At 37.0% G+C, this 15,441-nt stretch overlaps 1 protein-coding gene across 1 annotated transcript; it reads left to right on the top strand.

The window, feature by feature from the left end:
* The first annotated feature begins 2,144 nt into the window (after nt 1–2,144).
* LOC113052124 (matrix metalloproteinase-14-like) lies at nt 2,145–13,551 on the top strand. Its single transcript, XM_026216468.1, has 10 exons — nt 2,145–2,647; nt 6,784–6,932; nt 7,489–7,611; nt 7,906–8,213; nt 8,340–8,501; nt 8,888–9,030; nt 9,112–9,250; nt 9,347–9,497; nt 9,661–9,776; nt 12,038–13,551. The coding sequence occupies exons 1-10, from the start codon at nt 2,546–2,548 to the stop codon at nt 12,358–12,360; spliced, it is 1,716 nt and encodes a 571-aa protein (XP_026072253.1). The 5' UTR covers nt 2,145–2,545; the 3' UTR covers nt 12,361–13,551.
* The last annotated feature ends 1,890 nt before the right edge of the window (nt 13,552–15,441 follow it).

A 15,441-nucleotide genomic window follows, 5' to 3' on the forward strand; every position in this document is an offset into this window, starting at 1 on the left:
TCGTACATTAACCAAAATTCATTTTAGAAAGTCAACCTCCGCCTGAAAGTCATTGAATTATTTGCACACTGGGGAAAATGCCCATCTTTAGGGTCGATTTTCCTTTAAGGGGATAGTTCACCCAAAAATCTAAATTATGTCAGTAATGACTTACCTTCATGTCATTCCAAACCACTAAGACTTCCATTTATCTTCGGAACACAGTTTAAGATATTTTAGATTTAGTCGAGAGCTCTCAGTCCCTCCATTGAAGCTGTGTGTACGGTCTACTGTCCATGTCCAGAAAGGTAAGAAAAACATCATCAAAGTTGTCCATGTGACATCAGAGGGTCAGTTAGAATATTTTGAAGCATCGAAAATACATTTTGGTCCAAAAATAGCAAAAACTACGACTTTATTCAGCATTATCTTCTCTTCTCTACCGTGTCTGTTCAAAACAAAGCAGTTTGTCATACACGATTCGCAAACGAATCATTCGATGTAACCAGATCTTTTTGAACCAGTTCACCAAATTGAACTGAATCATTTTAAACAGTTTGCGTCTCCAATACACATTAATCCACAAATGAACTGGTTCAAAAAGAACCATTACATCAAATGATAAAGTATTTTTACTTCGTTACTTACCACCACTGCAGACATGGAAGAGAAGACAATGCTGAATAAAGTCATAGTTTTTGCTATTTTTGGACCAAAATGTATTTTCGATGCTTCAAAATATTCCTACTGACCCTCTGATGTCACATGGACTACTTTGATGATGTTTTTCTTACCTTTCTGGACATGGACAGTATACCTTACACTTAAATCTAAAATATCTTAAACTGTGTTCCGAAGATTAATGGAGGTCTTACTGGTTTGGAACGACATGAGGGTGAGTCTTTAATGACATAATTTAGATTTTTGGGTGAACTATCCCTTTAACTCCTCCCACTGAGATGCTATTGAGAATGAGGAGTCACGTGCCGATTTGGGTTGATTTGGGAGGGGTCTGAGCCGGTCTGCCCTGATGGAAGGATACGCTATCTGTTGCCAGGGGCAATGCCTTCAGAACTTCACAGAGGCGCGACTAAACATTTCAGAGCGCTTTCATTTTTGCGCATTTATTTTGTCCGCGGAACAGATCGAGACGGATCTACGAATACGCGAAAGAAAAGGAAGAAAGTAAAGCAATGCAAAAACATAAGGCGAAAGAAAGGGGACCTTACAGGAACAAGCTCACACCAAGCGCAAAACAGCGGTGTTTGGAGAGGCTCTCAGGCAGCTCCCTGCAGCGGCACAGAGACCTGAACAATTTACCTCAGTGCACACATATGGACATTGGGAATAATATTGTTTACAATGTAAGTCACTTTGCATTCACGCTGTTAATGGCTTAATCTAACCAGGACATTTACATCTCGCATCACACATTTAACTACCCTAGCTGGTTTGTCCAATTTGCAGCCCCCAACAAAAAAAAAACTGGTAACGTTACAGTATGTGTCATTGGGTTAAAATAAAATAATAACTAAACATACACAGCTTTAGCCTACATCAAAATATGTTGGAAACGTTCGTATACATTGAACATCTCGTTACAATGTAGTGTTCATTCGCAGTTAATTACTTTGTCATTTTGGTCAAGAAGTGCATTCTAAATGCAATGTAATTACAATACACTAAAACGCATGTGAACAAACTTACTTTGGCCAGTACAACACTGTTTTCATCACCTGCTGTAGATGGACCCAGCCACAGCAGAAAGCCTCGTAACTTTCCAAAGACTTGTGACTTTTAAACTCCTGCATTGTGTAGTAACTTAAACAAAAAAATATATATAATTCCCAATGTTCATATGTGTGCATGGAGGTAAATGGTCTAGGTCTCTGTGCTGCTACAGGGAGCTCGTATGGGTCGATATTTTGTATGCTTGAGAGCTTCTCCAAATACCACTCTTTTGCGCTTGGTGTAACCTAAAAAAACTGTATTCCATTGCTCCTATGTTTTCCATATGTATCGTGTGAGGTACTGCAGCAGTAACTTCCAGGCATGGTAAAACAGTGCAGAATTGCGAGAACCTCCTCTTAACAACACATGTAAACAATCCTGTTTCGCCGCCGGTATCCTTCCAACGTGGCGGAGACTGTGATATCGAGGGAGGGGCTTTGTGCTATGACGACAACTTCTCATTCTCAATAAAGAGCAATCACCACTTCTCCAATCTGACATTGAAGACGCCTGACGAGAGAGAGAGAGACAAAAGAATACGCAAAATGAAAATATAGCGCTAACCTAGGATAAATATATTTCACATTTGAAGAAAGTTTTCTCTTTTTGGCGTCAAGTTTACTTTTAGAAAAAGTTTAATAAATAATGAGTATACATAATAGGTTAGGCATAAGTAAGTTTTTATTATTTTGTAGCTATTAACAGTTATAGTTTTAAAGAAAGGACTTGTTTTCACTATTGGAGTGGTCTGATTCAGGACAATCTGCTGTGAAAAATCTAAGAACGAGCCTAGAGCGTTTTGTGTCCCGTGTTGAGAAGTCTCGCGCTTTGAGAAATGTTACAGAAACTCCAGTCGTTACCGCGTCTGCTGCCGCTCGCCCTCGCCAGTGTGTTTCTGGTGCAAAGCGGGACCAGTGACATAGAAGTCAAACCAGAGGTAACAGAGCATCACCTGTTCTTATAGTATTGTGTGTGTTTCTACTGTCTGCCGTCAAGCCTGCATTGTTGGACACAGATGATGCACTCAGATATTTCCGCATGTCAGGATTTCCTTTATGAAGTCTATTTCTGTACCTCATAATTCACTGTTAAATACAGATGAGAAGTGGTGTAGAACTGTCTTTTCAGACCCCTAAATATCAGGTCAAAGCAAAACAGGAGCGAATCAGAGGCTCCAGGACAGATATTTAGCCAGAGAGGGTTATTTATTAAAGTGGCACAAGTCTAATATTGTGGTGTCTGTCCTGCATCTTTAAATTCATGTTTCTCTTTTGTATTTGCCTTGACTGAAAAATGGGACTAATAGGTTGATATTTTATTAGATGTATCAGTTTTTTTATACACCCAGAGGCATCCTAATGTCTGCTTCAGACCTATGTCTGTTTGACACAACTGTGAGTGGGAGAGAACGATTGAATGTTTTTCAGGACGGTTTGTTGTCTCTGTCCCAGATGCAAGCCAGGATATCTTAAAGGCCTAAAATAAAGAACAAGATCAGAGTGAGGATTTAAGACATGTAAAATAACTGTCTCTAGCTGTATCCCTTCATTCCGTACTCTGACACTCCTTCAAATTTCTGAATGGCTGAGAGATGTACCCAGTGGTGGAAAAAAATTCAGCTCTGCAGATTCAACCAAAGCATTCTAAGATGATAACAGTCTCCTCATTTGAGAGTTGCATGATCAAAGACTAATGTCACACAAAAGGTTTAATCACAGATGCCATGTGAAACTGCTGTTACTCTTCAGGCATTCAGTTTGTCTTTATTACAATATTTATTAATATGCTTTAAACATATACAGAAGGTTTTTGTTTGTTTTAAGTTGTACAACCATCTTTTCCCAATCATTTTCCCAGGAATTCTGAACTAATAAACTAAATGCATTACATTAGGTTTATTATATCTTTTTCAGGATTTGTCAGGTTTTAACAATTCCTCAGACAACAGCCCTGCACTTTTGCTGTTGTTACCGGTGCAGTTGTTTTGAATACTGTACTAATAAAAAATATATTAAAAAAGAGAGAAATTTGGGCATAGTCCTTATAGAAAACATCTGGATATTGACCCCCTCTCCAACCATAGACGAGAGATGATTTATTTGTTTAAGTATAGTATTACAGAAGCAAAGCAAAGCAATGGTTGAAGCTTAGATTAAATATGTCATGTTTTATGCAGTTTTTTTCTAAGTTAAAAAAATCTTAAACACCAAAATCTCTCTTTTTAAGGTTTAACGTTTAGTATATAAATAGAATGTGAATTAAATATGGATAATGAATAATGACATGCAATACAGTGCTGGAATTAACTTCAGCAGTTCAATAGCAATTGAGAGTCATGAGTAGTGAGAAATATTATCCTGTATTAATATTAGTTAATTTGCTTAGTTAAAGTGGTCAGTGATCTGAAGATGCAGAGTAAGGCGTGGGAACTAATGACTATGCTTGCTCTAATGTTTGCTCTGACAAGGAGGAACAACTGACTCAGTCTTTCTGTCATGCATTCAGACCCATTCTTCTTCCTTTTCTTGTACCCTTTGTTTTTAGATTCCTATTTTTCTTTTAATCTCTAGAATCTCACATAGGTTTTGTTTTGTCCCTTCAACTTCTTTTTCTCTTTAGTTATAGTTCTTTATATGCTCTATATTCTCTTTTCTCTCCCTCTCTAATACCTTTGGAGCAGCTAATAAGGTGTTAAAATCATAAATGCAGCTTTTCCCCCTAAGCGGAAAGTTTCACATCAATATTTTATTTAAAACTGCACTCATCCAACCAACATGTTTCCCATGTTGCGACACCATAAAATGCTGAAATAGTTTTTCGGAAACAGCCTTCTCAGGAAGCACCCAATAAATAATAATAAAATAATGGATGGGGAGAAAGAAAAATCGAGGAAAGGGTTGACCAGGTTAACACTACTGTATAGTGTTAACCAGATCTTTACTTCCTCGACCGATATGGCCTGTGCTGACAAACCCCATTAGAAAATCTACAACATGAATGAACCAGTGTGAAAACACTCACTGATTTAGGGAAGTTGTTCTCTGAATGTTTCTAAATCACTGCAGTACTTGTATGTTAACATAGAGGTTTGTTATGTTTTGCCCATTTTGAAGATTATAGGGTGTAGATTATAATAGAAACTAGCATATAAATGAGCCTTGTACACTGTAAAAAAGCAATTGTTGACTAAACTTAAATCTTAAATCTGTTCAGAAAAAAAATAAAGAAATAAAGCAAGGCAGTCTGAGCTCACTATAGGGTTACTGAAAAACTGCTTGTAATTTTTGCTGACACTCTTTGTGGTTGTAATAGAGATACTGGCTGTCTGATCCTAAATGAGACATTTACTGCCTATACTTGTGGAATATTAATATTATAAGTATTATTTGTTTCACTATACTAAAGCGTGTTCTTTAGACTGTCTTGTTTTCGATGAGCTGAGAGTTAAGAAGAAATCTATATGTGTCTTAATGTGTATGACAAGTGTGAGACAGGAAGTGTTATTTTAGCTACTTGGCATCATGGCTTCTTCGCAGCGCATCTGGAGGACATAGTTGGACACCTTAAATGGACATAGAAGTTGAATATGCATTATGATTAGATGAGATCATAGCATCCTCATTTGATGAAGGTATAAATGTTGAGTGTGGGTGTTTCCTCTTTGTCAACTTGGATGACTGTATGACTGTTGAGAAAATAAATATTCAAAGGACTTTTGTTTCATACCCTTAATTGAAATTTAAAATGGCCACAAAACTACTAAACATGTAACCTTTGTTTTAACAGCCCAAATAAGCCCATTAGGTTACAACTACAGTTACAATCAGGGCCATATCCACGTGAGCTGGACATGTCTCTCCAGTATTCAGAATATTACTGGCTTCTTGTGGGTTTTTCAATAACTTATTTACATTTTTATTAAGATTAAATCAAATTGTTTCTTAACAGTGAACATTCTATTGAAGAAAAACTACAAACCAAATATGTTTCTTTGAGTTCAAAGTTTATAAGCAGAGCTTAGAAAAAACCAACACATGAAACTCTTGAAGATGAAGTTTTTTGAAGCTACACAGTTACATTACCATTGACATTTGTCTAATTGTACATTATGAGATATATGTATGTTGTATTTGTTTCATTCTTTGTTAGTGTTCCTTTTTCTATCCTTTCATATTTTTAGTTTTTTTTTTCTGTAAGTCAGAAAGTATGAGAACAGAGGAACTGTTTCAATTCAAAGTCAGTCTGGTCTGTCTTTGCCCAAGTGTGGATAGTCCTAATCTGGCCCTTAAAAAACATTTAGCATTTTTTTTAAATAAAAAAAAGCATTCCTACATACATTTGTGAATTCAATTATTAATAGATTTAATGTTAGGTTTAGCTAGCTTCTTGAAACAATTTGGTCCCTATGTATTCTTTGAAATATAGATAGTAAATTATTTGTGACCTGCATGGGTTTTGATATACTGTATTATACATACAGTATATCAAAAACTATGCAAGTCACAAATAATTTACTTTAAACCAAGAAAGGCTTTGTCAGATTTAGTGAAATTCTCAGACACACAGTTACTTACAGTTACAACACACATGCTACAGTTAAAGTCTTTAAGATTCTCAAGCTTCCACACACTCTTTTACCAACAAAAGTTTAACAAGGTCATAAGCGCGCACACACACACACACACACACACACACATCTTTGTGTTTGCACTGTGGTTCGTCACTGATGTTTGTAGACTTTGGCAGGTTTATGTACAATTACATTTAATAAATTCAGACAGCATGTCATGTGGATGAGGTGCTGCACTGAGACATCTGGAATAGTGAGTACACTTCAAAAACATGCAGACCAACTTTAATTCACTGAGATCACCTTAACAGCCATGACAGCAGTGACACCTGTGCTATTTCATGCTTTAACACAAGTGATGCTTTCCAGAGAACCTTTTTTGTGTGTCTGTTCACTATACCATTTCTTTGTTGAGTATAGTTTATTACTATGATGAAGAGGTGTTGTAGGACAGCTGCATGTTAATATGCATGTGTGCTTATGTGACATTCATTCTCTCTTAGGAATGGCTCCAGCAGTACGGGTATCTTCCTCCTGGGGGTGTTCACGCTCAAGCAATCCGCTCTCCTGAATCCATGACCACTGCTATATCTGCCATGCAGAAGTTCTATGGCCTCACTGTCACCGGGACTATGGATCAAGCAACTCTCTCGTAAGTCTAGCCCAATCTCGTACACCTCTGATTTATTAATCGTAATCATTTTAAGGTTATGTGCACTAACTACCTTAATAATTTTCTGAATTAAGATATTTTTTAATGAAACCTGAGGGGTTTCTGTCCCTCAATTGAAAGTCCAGGTAAACAAAACTTAAAAGTTCCAAAAAGGTTATAAAGGCATTGTAAAATGAATCCATATGAATCAAAAGGTGTAATCTAAGGTCTATATGATAGCTTGTTATGATGAACAGATTTAATTTAGGATTTTGTTCCAATGAAAACCACATACATCACACATATGGTAAAATGCAGAAGCCTGTGTGTGCGTCACACACTAGAACTGACCTCATTGTTCCTCACTAAGTTTCCAGGTTTACCAAATGTGTATGTATGTGTGTTGATCACTGTTTAGATGTAAATAAAAATTGACAGAAGTTTCATTTTTGGGGTGGACTAACACAGAAACATCTGATTTGCAACAGTTTTCTTATGTGACTCAGACACATGCTATTGAATGACTTTATGTCTTGCATAAACATGATGTTGTCAGAGCCATGAAGCGGCCAAGATGCGGAGTTCCAGATCAGTTTGGCTCTGAAATAAAGAGCAACCTACGAAAGAAGCGCTATGCCACCCAGGGCCTAAAATGGGACAAAATAGAAATCACTTTCAGGTATGGAACTATAATTGACAAACTAACGTTAACAATCATTTGTGTATATAAACTGGGGCCCTCTATACATCTGTCACTAACACTTTTTATCCGGATACATTTTAGCTGGATTGCCACAATTTACTAATTGCATTCCAATTCAAATGTAAACACTCAGAACACGTAAATAACGATGAACTTCTTTAGAAAAGAAGTTCAGTTTGAATGGAACAAGTTACCAAGCAACAACATATTTGAAAAAAAGTCCAGTATCTTCATTTCCTTCCCAAAAGATTCACATTTAACTTTTGTCAGTATCCAGAACTACACTCCTAAAGTGGGCGAACATGCCACACATGAGGCCATCAGGAAGGCCTTCAAGGTCTGGGAAGCCGTGACGCCACTCAAGTTCAGAGAAATCCCATTCAGTCGAATCAGTGGCAATGTGGACAAGTCTGCAGATATCATGCTTTTCTTCGCGGAAGGCTATCACGGAGACAGCTCCCCATTTGAAGGCGAAGGAGGTTTCCTGGCCCACGCATATTTCCCTGGTCCCGGTATCGGAGGCGACACCCATTTTGATGCAGCAGAGGCTTGGACAACAGGCAACGTTGACCAGGAAGGTGAGCAGAGAATAAGAGAATGTGGAAATGTGCCACTGAGCAAACTACAGATGTGACGTAGTAATTCAGAATGCAATTTCTGTGATATTTATATTATTAGTGTTTCATCATCTGCCTCTATTTCAGGTTATGATGTCTTCCTGGTGACGGTACATGAATTAGGTCATGCTCTTGGTTTGGAGCACTCAAACAATCCCTCTGCTATCATGGCTCCGTTTTACCAGTGGATGGACACTGACAACTTTGTGCTGCCTGATGATGACAGATGGGGGATCCAGCAAATTTATGGTAATCAGTTTGCAATTACATTAATGCGTTTAGTTTCATTCATTATTATTATGTTCATTTTATAAGACAAGACATTTCAGAAGAAAATTTATAAATTCATTCAAAATACTAGCTATCATTAAAAAAAAATTATATATAAGATGAGATCAATTCAAAAAAAAAAAAACATATCATTAAGAAAGAAATTACAGATCTGAAAGCATTTACAGTAAAGTTAGTATTTTTTGTGAAGACATATAATCAGTAATATTACAAATGCATAAAATAAATATATTAAAATATGTGTTGATATCTGTTTTTAAAGATCTATCAGTAATTATTTCTTTGTGATTTTAGTTTTAGTTAACTCTAATAACCCTGATTCTCACCTGTTTGTTTTCTGACAGGTACTGGCTCCAGTGAGGTGCCCCAACCCCCAGCACCCCGGCCCCCGACTCGCAAGCCAGACCGGCCTTCGTTTGGCCCTGACATATGTGAGGGACAGTTCGACACCATCACTTTTTTCAGGGGAGAGATGTTCGTCTTCAAGGTACAAATGAATGCACATCAGTTGTGTGTGTATGCCTATATTTAGTGTGTTTTTAATATTTAAACCCCCTCTACTCCAAAGGGAAAGTGGCTCTGGAGAATACGTGATGATAAACTTCTGCAGGGCAATCCCATGCCCATTGGAGACTTCTGGAGGGGGCTGCCTCCCTCTATCAATGCAGCCTATGAACGATCTGATGGAAAGTTTGTTTTCTTCAAAGGTGCGTCCATCTTCTATATTTTAAGGCCTCACATTGCATCTCTGGTTTTAATATGTGAATTGTGTAATAATGCTTGTTTGTCTGTCGTCTCTCTAGGGGACAAGTACTGGGTTTTCAATGAGGCCAAAATGGAGGAAGGTTATCCAAAAAGTTTGAAGGAGCTTGGCACAGGCCCACCAACAGACAAGCTGGACGCCGCTGTTTTCTACACACCCACCGGCAACACCTACTTCTTCAGAGGAACCAAGTATGTTTCCTCTGTTACTCATTATGTCTTATTTAGCGTCTGGTTAATCCAGTGGTTTTGTGTCATATGGTGAAAAATGCTTCCTCTTCTCTTTTATTTTGTTAACTTATCCCTTTCGGTTATTGCCATGATTTGTCATTCATGGTATTTTTTGTTTTCTCAGATATTACGGGTTCAATGAGAAAAGCAGATCTGTGGATCCAGATTACCCCAAACCAATCAGTTTATGGCAAGGAGTACCAGATAATATCAAAGGGGCCTTCATGAGAGAAGATGGAGGTACAGGAGCATTTGTTCTTGTTTTTTCCTTTGGGTTCACTGTCATGTTTATCCCCAAAAAAACATTGGTCAATAGTCATTTTTCACAAAAAGAGCATTTTAAATCTATATAAATTTAAAATGTTCTGTAGGAATTCTTTGGTTGGATAAACTCTATGAATTAATTTATATGATAATTCCTTAACCTTATTTGTAAGGGGGAATTTTTGAGGTAATGACCAAACTTGAGTCCAACTTACATTACTAAAGATATTGTTCCAGTAGAAAATAACTTAAGGTGTAGAAATCTTCTCTTTTAAAAGCAAGGGTTTAATTTTATAGTTGTTAGGCTTTAAACCCAAGAAACAGATAGAGCTGACAATTTTTCAGGTCTAGGGGGACAGACAGAAAGTGTGGATGTACATACACTGCTTTTGAACAACATTTGTACACCTGCAGGAATGGGCCTAGTAAGCACATTGAATTCTTTTAATGTAATAGATATTTTGTATCTTGAGATAAAGTCTGTAATGTAAACAAAGTCCCATCATTATTAAATAACTGACTCACTAATAACAACCCATTACTAAACCAATTGTTTAGACTTATTTCTATACAAAATATTGGCATTATACCAGATAAGAATACTTTGAGGAGATTTGTATGCAATACGTCGTGCTTTGAATTACTTAATATGTCATTAATATTTGACCTTCGATCGTCTCAGTCTGTAAATATGAGCTCTAGTCCTTCAAGGCAGCTTGAAGTAAGCTTGTGTTACTGAATGACAATAATAACCGGCAACGAACTGTTGCACACTGTAACATGAATATAACTTGCATCGATGTTATTGGTTACTTCAGTAACACAAGCTTACTTCAAGCTGTCTGAAGGACAAGTGGAGGAGGAATATGATGCCGCTCTGTGTCTCCTGAGAGCTCATCTTTACTGACTCAGAAGGTCAAATATTATTTACATATGTAGTTATACAAAGCACAACGTATTGCCAGGTGGCAAGGAAGTCGACCGGAAGTTGATGTCGGCTGGGTGCCGCCATCTTGTAGCAGAACTTCACTTGCGTTAGCATTCCCATTGACTCTCATTCATTTTGCCGTCACTTTGACAGCGAATAACTTTACATCTGAGGCTTTTAAAGACTCCGTTTTTCCATTATTTATTTCTAAAGATACACGACAATGTATAAAGGGCTCCATTACCTTCTATGTTACATTATGGCCCGTATAAACAGTTTTTGTAAAAAATAGGCTAACTATTGCGTCATAACCACTCGTCTCTCTGTCGCATTACCGTACAGACAGGAGGAGATGCTCGCAGGCAATTAACTTAATATGGCGTACTGGCGTTACATTTTAAAATACTACACAAAATAATTAATCAGAATACTTACTCCTGCTCACTCACGCCAGAAAACTCCCCGCTCAAGCTCGCCGTCTCTGCAAGATTAACGATGGCAGTTTGCACGCACAGCTACTAGAAGATCTACATCTGGCAGACAGGTTGCTGACGTCATCAAGCTCAGTTTGAGTCTGCGCGTCAGAAACAGAAGTGCTAAAAAATGCTAAAAATGGGCTCTAATTGTCTCAGTTGAGTTCCAATGGGGTCGCTGTGTCCATTTTTTTACTGTCTATGCGTATTGCATACAAACCACCGCGAGAGCTTTCCAATATGCGAGCCACTGAGTGACGTCTGTACTTCCCGGTCAGAGAGCACCTGTCCATCAAAATCAGAGTCACTATCCAATCAGAGTAGATCACTGTTAAGCCTGCACCCACGAGAAGTTTGTGTCAAAACACCAAACGAAAAACTGCGAACCGTAAGCGAAATCAATGCATTCAGCAATGCATTCAGAATCCACGATTAGCGAAAACGAAAAACATTAAAAAAGAATGAAGCATATTTGAAGAGCCTGCTAAATTTTTCATTTTCATTGTGCTTTTCTTCTTTTGTAATGGCGTAATATTTTTAGTTTCTGAAAAAGTTACGTTCAGTTTTATAAAGTTACATACATTTTTTTAAGCAAATATAATTCCATAAACTTGACAAGAACAGCATTTATTTGAAATATTAAATTTTTTGTGACATTGTAAATGTCTTGTGTTTGAGCATTTTAAATGCATCCTTGCTAAATCCTTGCCCAAACTTTTGAGCTGTAAATATACGGCTGGAGTACTGTATTTACCAATCAGAGCCCAAATTATCTGTTTGCTTTAGAAATGTAGAAACACTTATTCTGAATGAATTCTTTCCACACTTTTTTTCAGCCCACATTTACTTCTACAAAAACAATAAGTACTGGAAGTTAAACAATCAGCAGCTAAAGGTGGAGCCAGGCTACCCCAAATCAGTCCTGACTGACTGGATGGGGTGTGAAGAAGAGGAGCCCAAGAGAAGGACCGGCACAGATGAGGAAGTGATCATCATTGAGTCAGAGGGCGGAGACATGGAAAAAATTGTAGCCATTGTCGTCCCTCTCTTTCTTTTGGGCTTAGTGCTTGTCACTTTGGGGGCTCTGCTGTTCTTCTGGCGCTATGGCACTCCTCACCGCCTCCTCTACTGTCAACGCTCTCTGCTTGATAAGGTTTAGAGATGAACAAGAAAGACACTGGAAGAGACAAGAAAGAGGGATACAAATTGATGGCATTTGGAATGAATGTCAGACAGTAAAGATTGGTTTACAGGTCTGTACGCAGGGAGAGATGAAAAAGTGAAGGATGTGTATTTTTATGTTTTTTTTTTCCTATTAAAATGTACTTCTGTGGCGTTAATAAAATATCCAAAATGGACTGGGATGTAAGAGAGACAGACACAAGCCCCCCTCATCTCTTTTGCAGTTTGTCAGTTAAATGCACTTTTGTTCGGGTTTATCAGTGAAATGCACTTTTGTTCCTTCAGTCTTCCTTTCAGTTTATAATCCCTCCTATATCCTCTCTTATAATCTCCCTCCCCAGAACCGAATTTGACTCCATCCAGGCGGCTGTTTGATTGACATGTTCTATATTCTAATTGATCCCACTTTGATGTATTTAATTAATTCAGATTTAGCTTTTTACATTTCTGATCCAATGAAAACCTCCTGCACCCTATTACATGCCTTCGCCATTGCATTAATAGTATGGAAGGACTGTCATAATTTAACTTATGATTGAAGATAACTGAAGATATTTGCACAAAGTATGGCTCGTTTATAGAGACCTGCTGTACGTGAAAAGTCAAAGGTTACAGGTCAAAGTTCAGGGAGAGAGAAGCGGAGCAGCTTCTGGAGTAGGCCAGTTTAAACTGCACCTATAGAGCAGAGCTTACAATCTGTTTCGACTCAAAAGACCACTGTTATTGTAATGTGTTTGGTACATTTTACTATGTTTAATTATGTAATTAATGATTGGCACTGTAATTATAACTATGGTTATTGTTATTTTTGTTCTCCATGTGTAGTTTTGCCTATTTAAAATTGTCATTTCAAGTCCTGCTGGACACAGGCAGAATTTGACTTATTTCAAATTAGCTTCCGATCTTCTAATGTCAGGTTTAAGTGCAGAAAAATCAAGTTTCTATGCAGGAACAAATACTGAATTATTTATGAACAGTAATAATGGTGCTATGGGTTTTCTCACTTCATACATCAGTATTAGACATTTCTGAAATTGTTTTAACAATGATAATGAAGAAGTTATTTATAATGATAATGATATAGTGTAAATGTAAAGGAATTACATTTTTGCCTGTTTCATACTTTTTGTACTTGTAAAATGAAAATGAAATAAAGTTCCTTTTTTAACATTATTCTGTCTTTCCTGGACCATAAAAAATTCATTTCTCACATTCATTTCTCTTTTACTGCTTTACTGCTTAACTTTCTACATCTAAGCTATTTTGAGAAAGTTCAGTTTTATTTTTTTTGTGATAAAGTTTTAATTTTTATATCAACATAATAATAATCAACATTCATGATAAAGATATTACTTATATACCATAGCTCAATGGACAAATATGTAAATAAGGAAAAATTAGGCAGTGTCCCGAAGAACATATGTCTGTGAAACTATGTTCTTAGACCTTCTTACACCACGGATCTGCCAAAGTTAAAGCAATGATGGCCTGAGCCTTTTCTGAGAAGTTACTGGAATAGCAAGGGGCTTTTACGCAATATATTTAGTAACTTACATTTGAGACACAATACTGCCAGTTAGATTATTTGATTTTGTTGCAGGACAACCAATGCAAATATTTTTTTACACACACACACACACTCACTCACATGGTGTTTCATTCCTGAACAATTCCTTTTTTTCCTTTCTAATTCCTTACATATGTGTATATGTATATATTGATAATAATATATATGTAAATGTATTATATATATATGAGAGAACAAATGTCTAGAGAGACATTTGACTGTGCTTTGTTGAAGGAGGAGCATCCTCTTCTCTTCGAAGTGTCCTAAAACTGTTCCAGCTGACAGAGTCACCATCGCCTTCCTCCCATCCTTTCCCGCTCCTCATTTCTCCACACAACAAAACTGTTCTCTTTTAAATGAACAGCCCACCACAAACATCTCTGAGCTGTTTTTCCTGTCCCATTCCTTTCCAATCTCTTTTTCTTTTTCCCCATCTTTGAATCACCGTTCACTTCTGTGTTGCTCTTTGAATTACTTTTTTTAAAAGGTACAGTGGCGAGCATGTATTAGATGAAAAAATGGCAGTTCAGCATGATAATGAAGACATGAAGGGATTGTCAAATTACTAATGTTTACTCTTAAATGTCTTTCTTTCTTTCTTTCTGTTTCCACTTGACAAAAAAAAAAACATTTCTCTGCCTGAAAAAAATCCTTCTTAATTTATTTTTTCATACTGAAACTGTCATCTCAGAACTTGATCTGTTTATGGGATGGACAGATGTGCTATAAGGACAGGACAGGAAGTCTGGCTCTGGTCAAGGTGGTGTGAGAGCGCTGTGGCAGTCATGTTTGGTGAGCTTGGTTCTTGTCTCGTGGGGTGGCTAGGGAAAGTACACAAAAGCCCACATACACCCTAAGTTGGTGAACAGGACGTGGCCTGGAGAGTTGCTTGCAATTTAGACTGTGTATGTTTTGTATAACCTGCATTACTCACTTTTTAACCACACACTGCTGACTGAGAGGTGAACAGAAGTCAAGAGAGGAGCAGAGGAGAGCAAAGAGGAAAGCAGATGGCTTACAGAAGCCCATTGCGAGTTCGAAGTTGTGTATACTGGGAAAGCAACGAATAATTAAACACTACATTTGATTTAAAATAAATTAAATTTAAATTAATTTATAATTACCCTTTTTAGGTAACCAATTTTCCTATGTAGGCCTATATATAACACTATTAGATTAGTAGGTCTAAATAAATAGGCCTGAGTCAGCAGCCACAGAATTATGCAGAAAGGTTTGGGTATAAACTCCCACCTCTTTTATGTTTGTGTATTAAATATTTTATGTCATTGCATAAAGATTCTTTAAATAAAAAGACAGTACATTTGCAATTTCTTCTGCTCTGAGCACAGATTTTAATAAAATGGAAAATCTGTTGTTTTGTTTTTTTACATGAAGGACACATTAAAACTATTTTAGAAATGGTTTTTTTTTGTGTGTGTGTGTAACATACTTTCATCATTTATTTGTGCTACTTTACAAATGTTTATTTTA

This window comes from Carassius auratus, chromosome 32, assembly GCF_003368295.1.
Source record: "Carassius auratus strain Wakin chromosome 32, ASM336829v1, whole genome shotgun sequence".
NCBI lineage: Eukaryota > Metazoa > Chordata > Actinopteri > Cypriniformes > Cyprinidae > Carassius > Carassius auratus.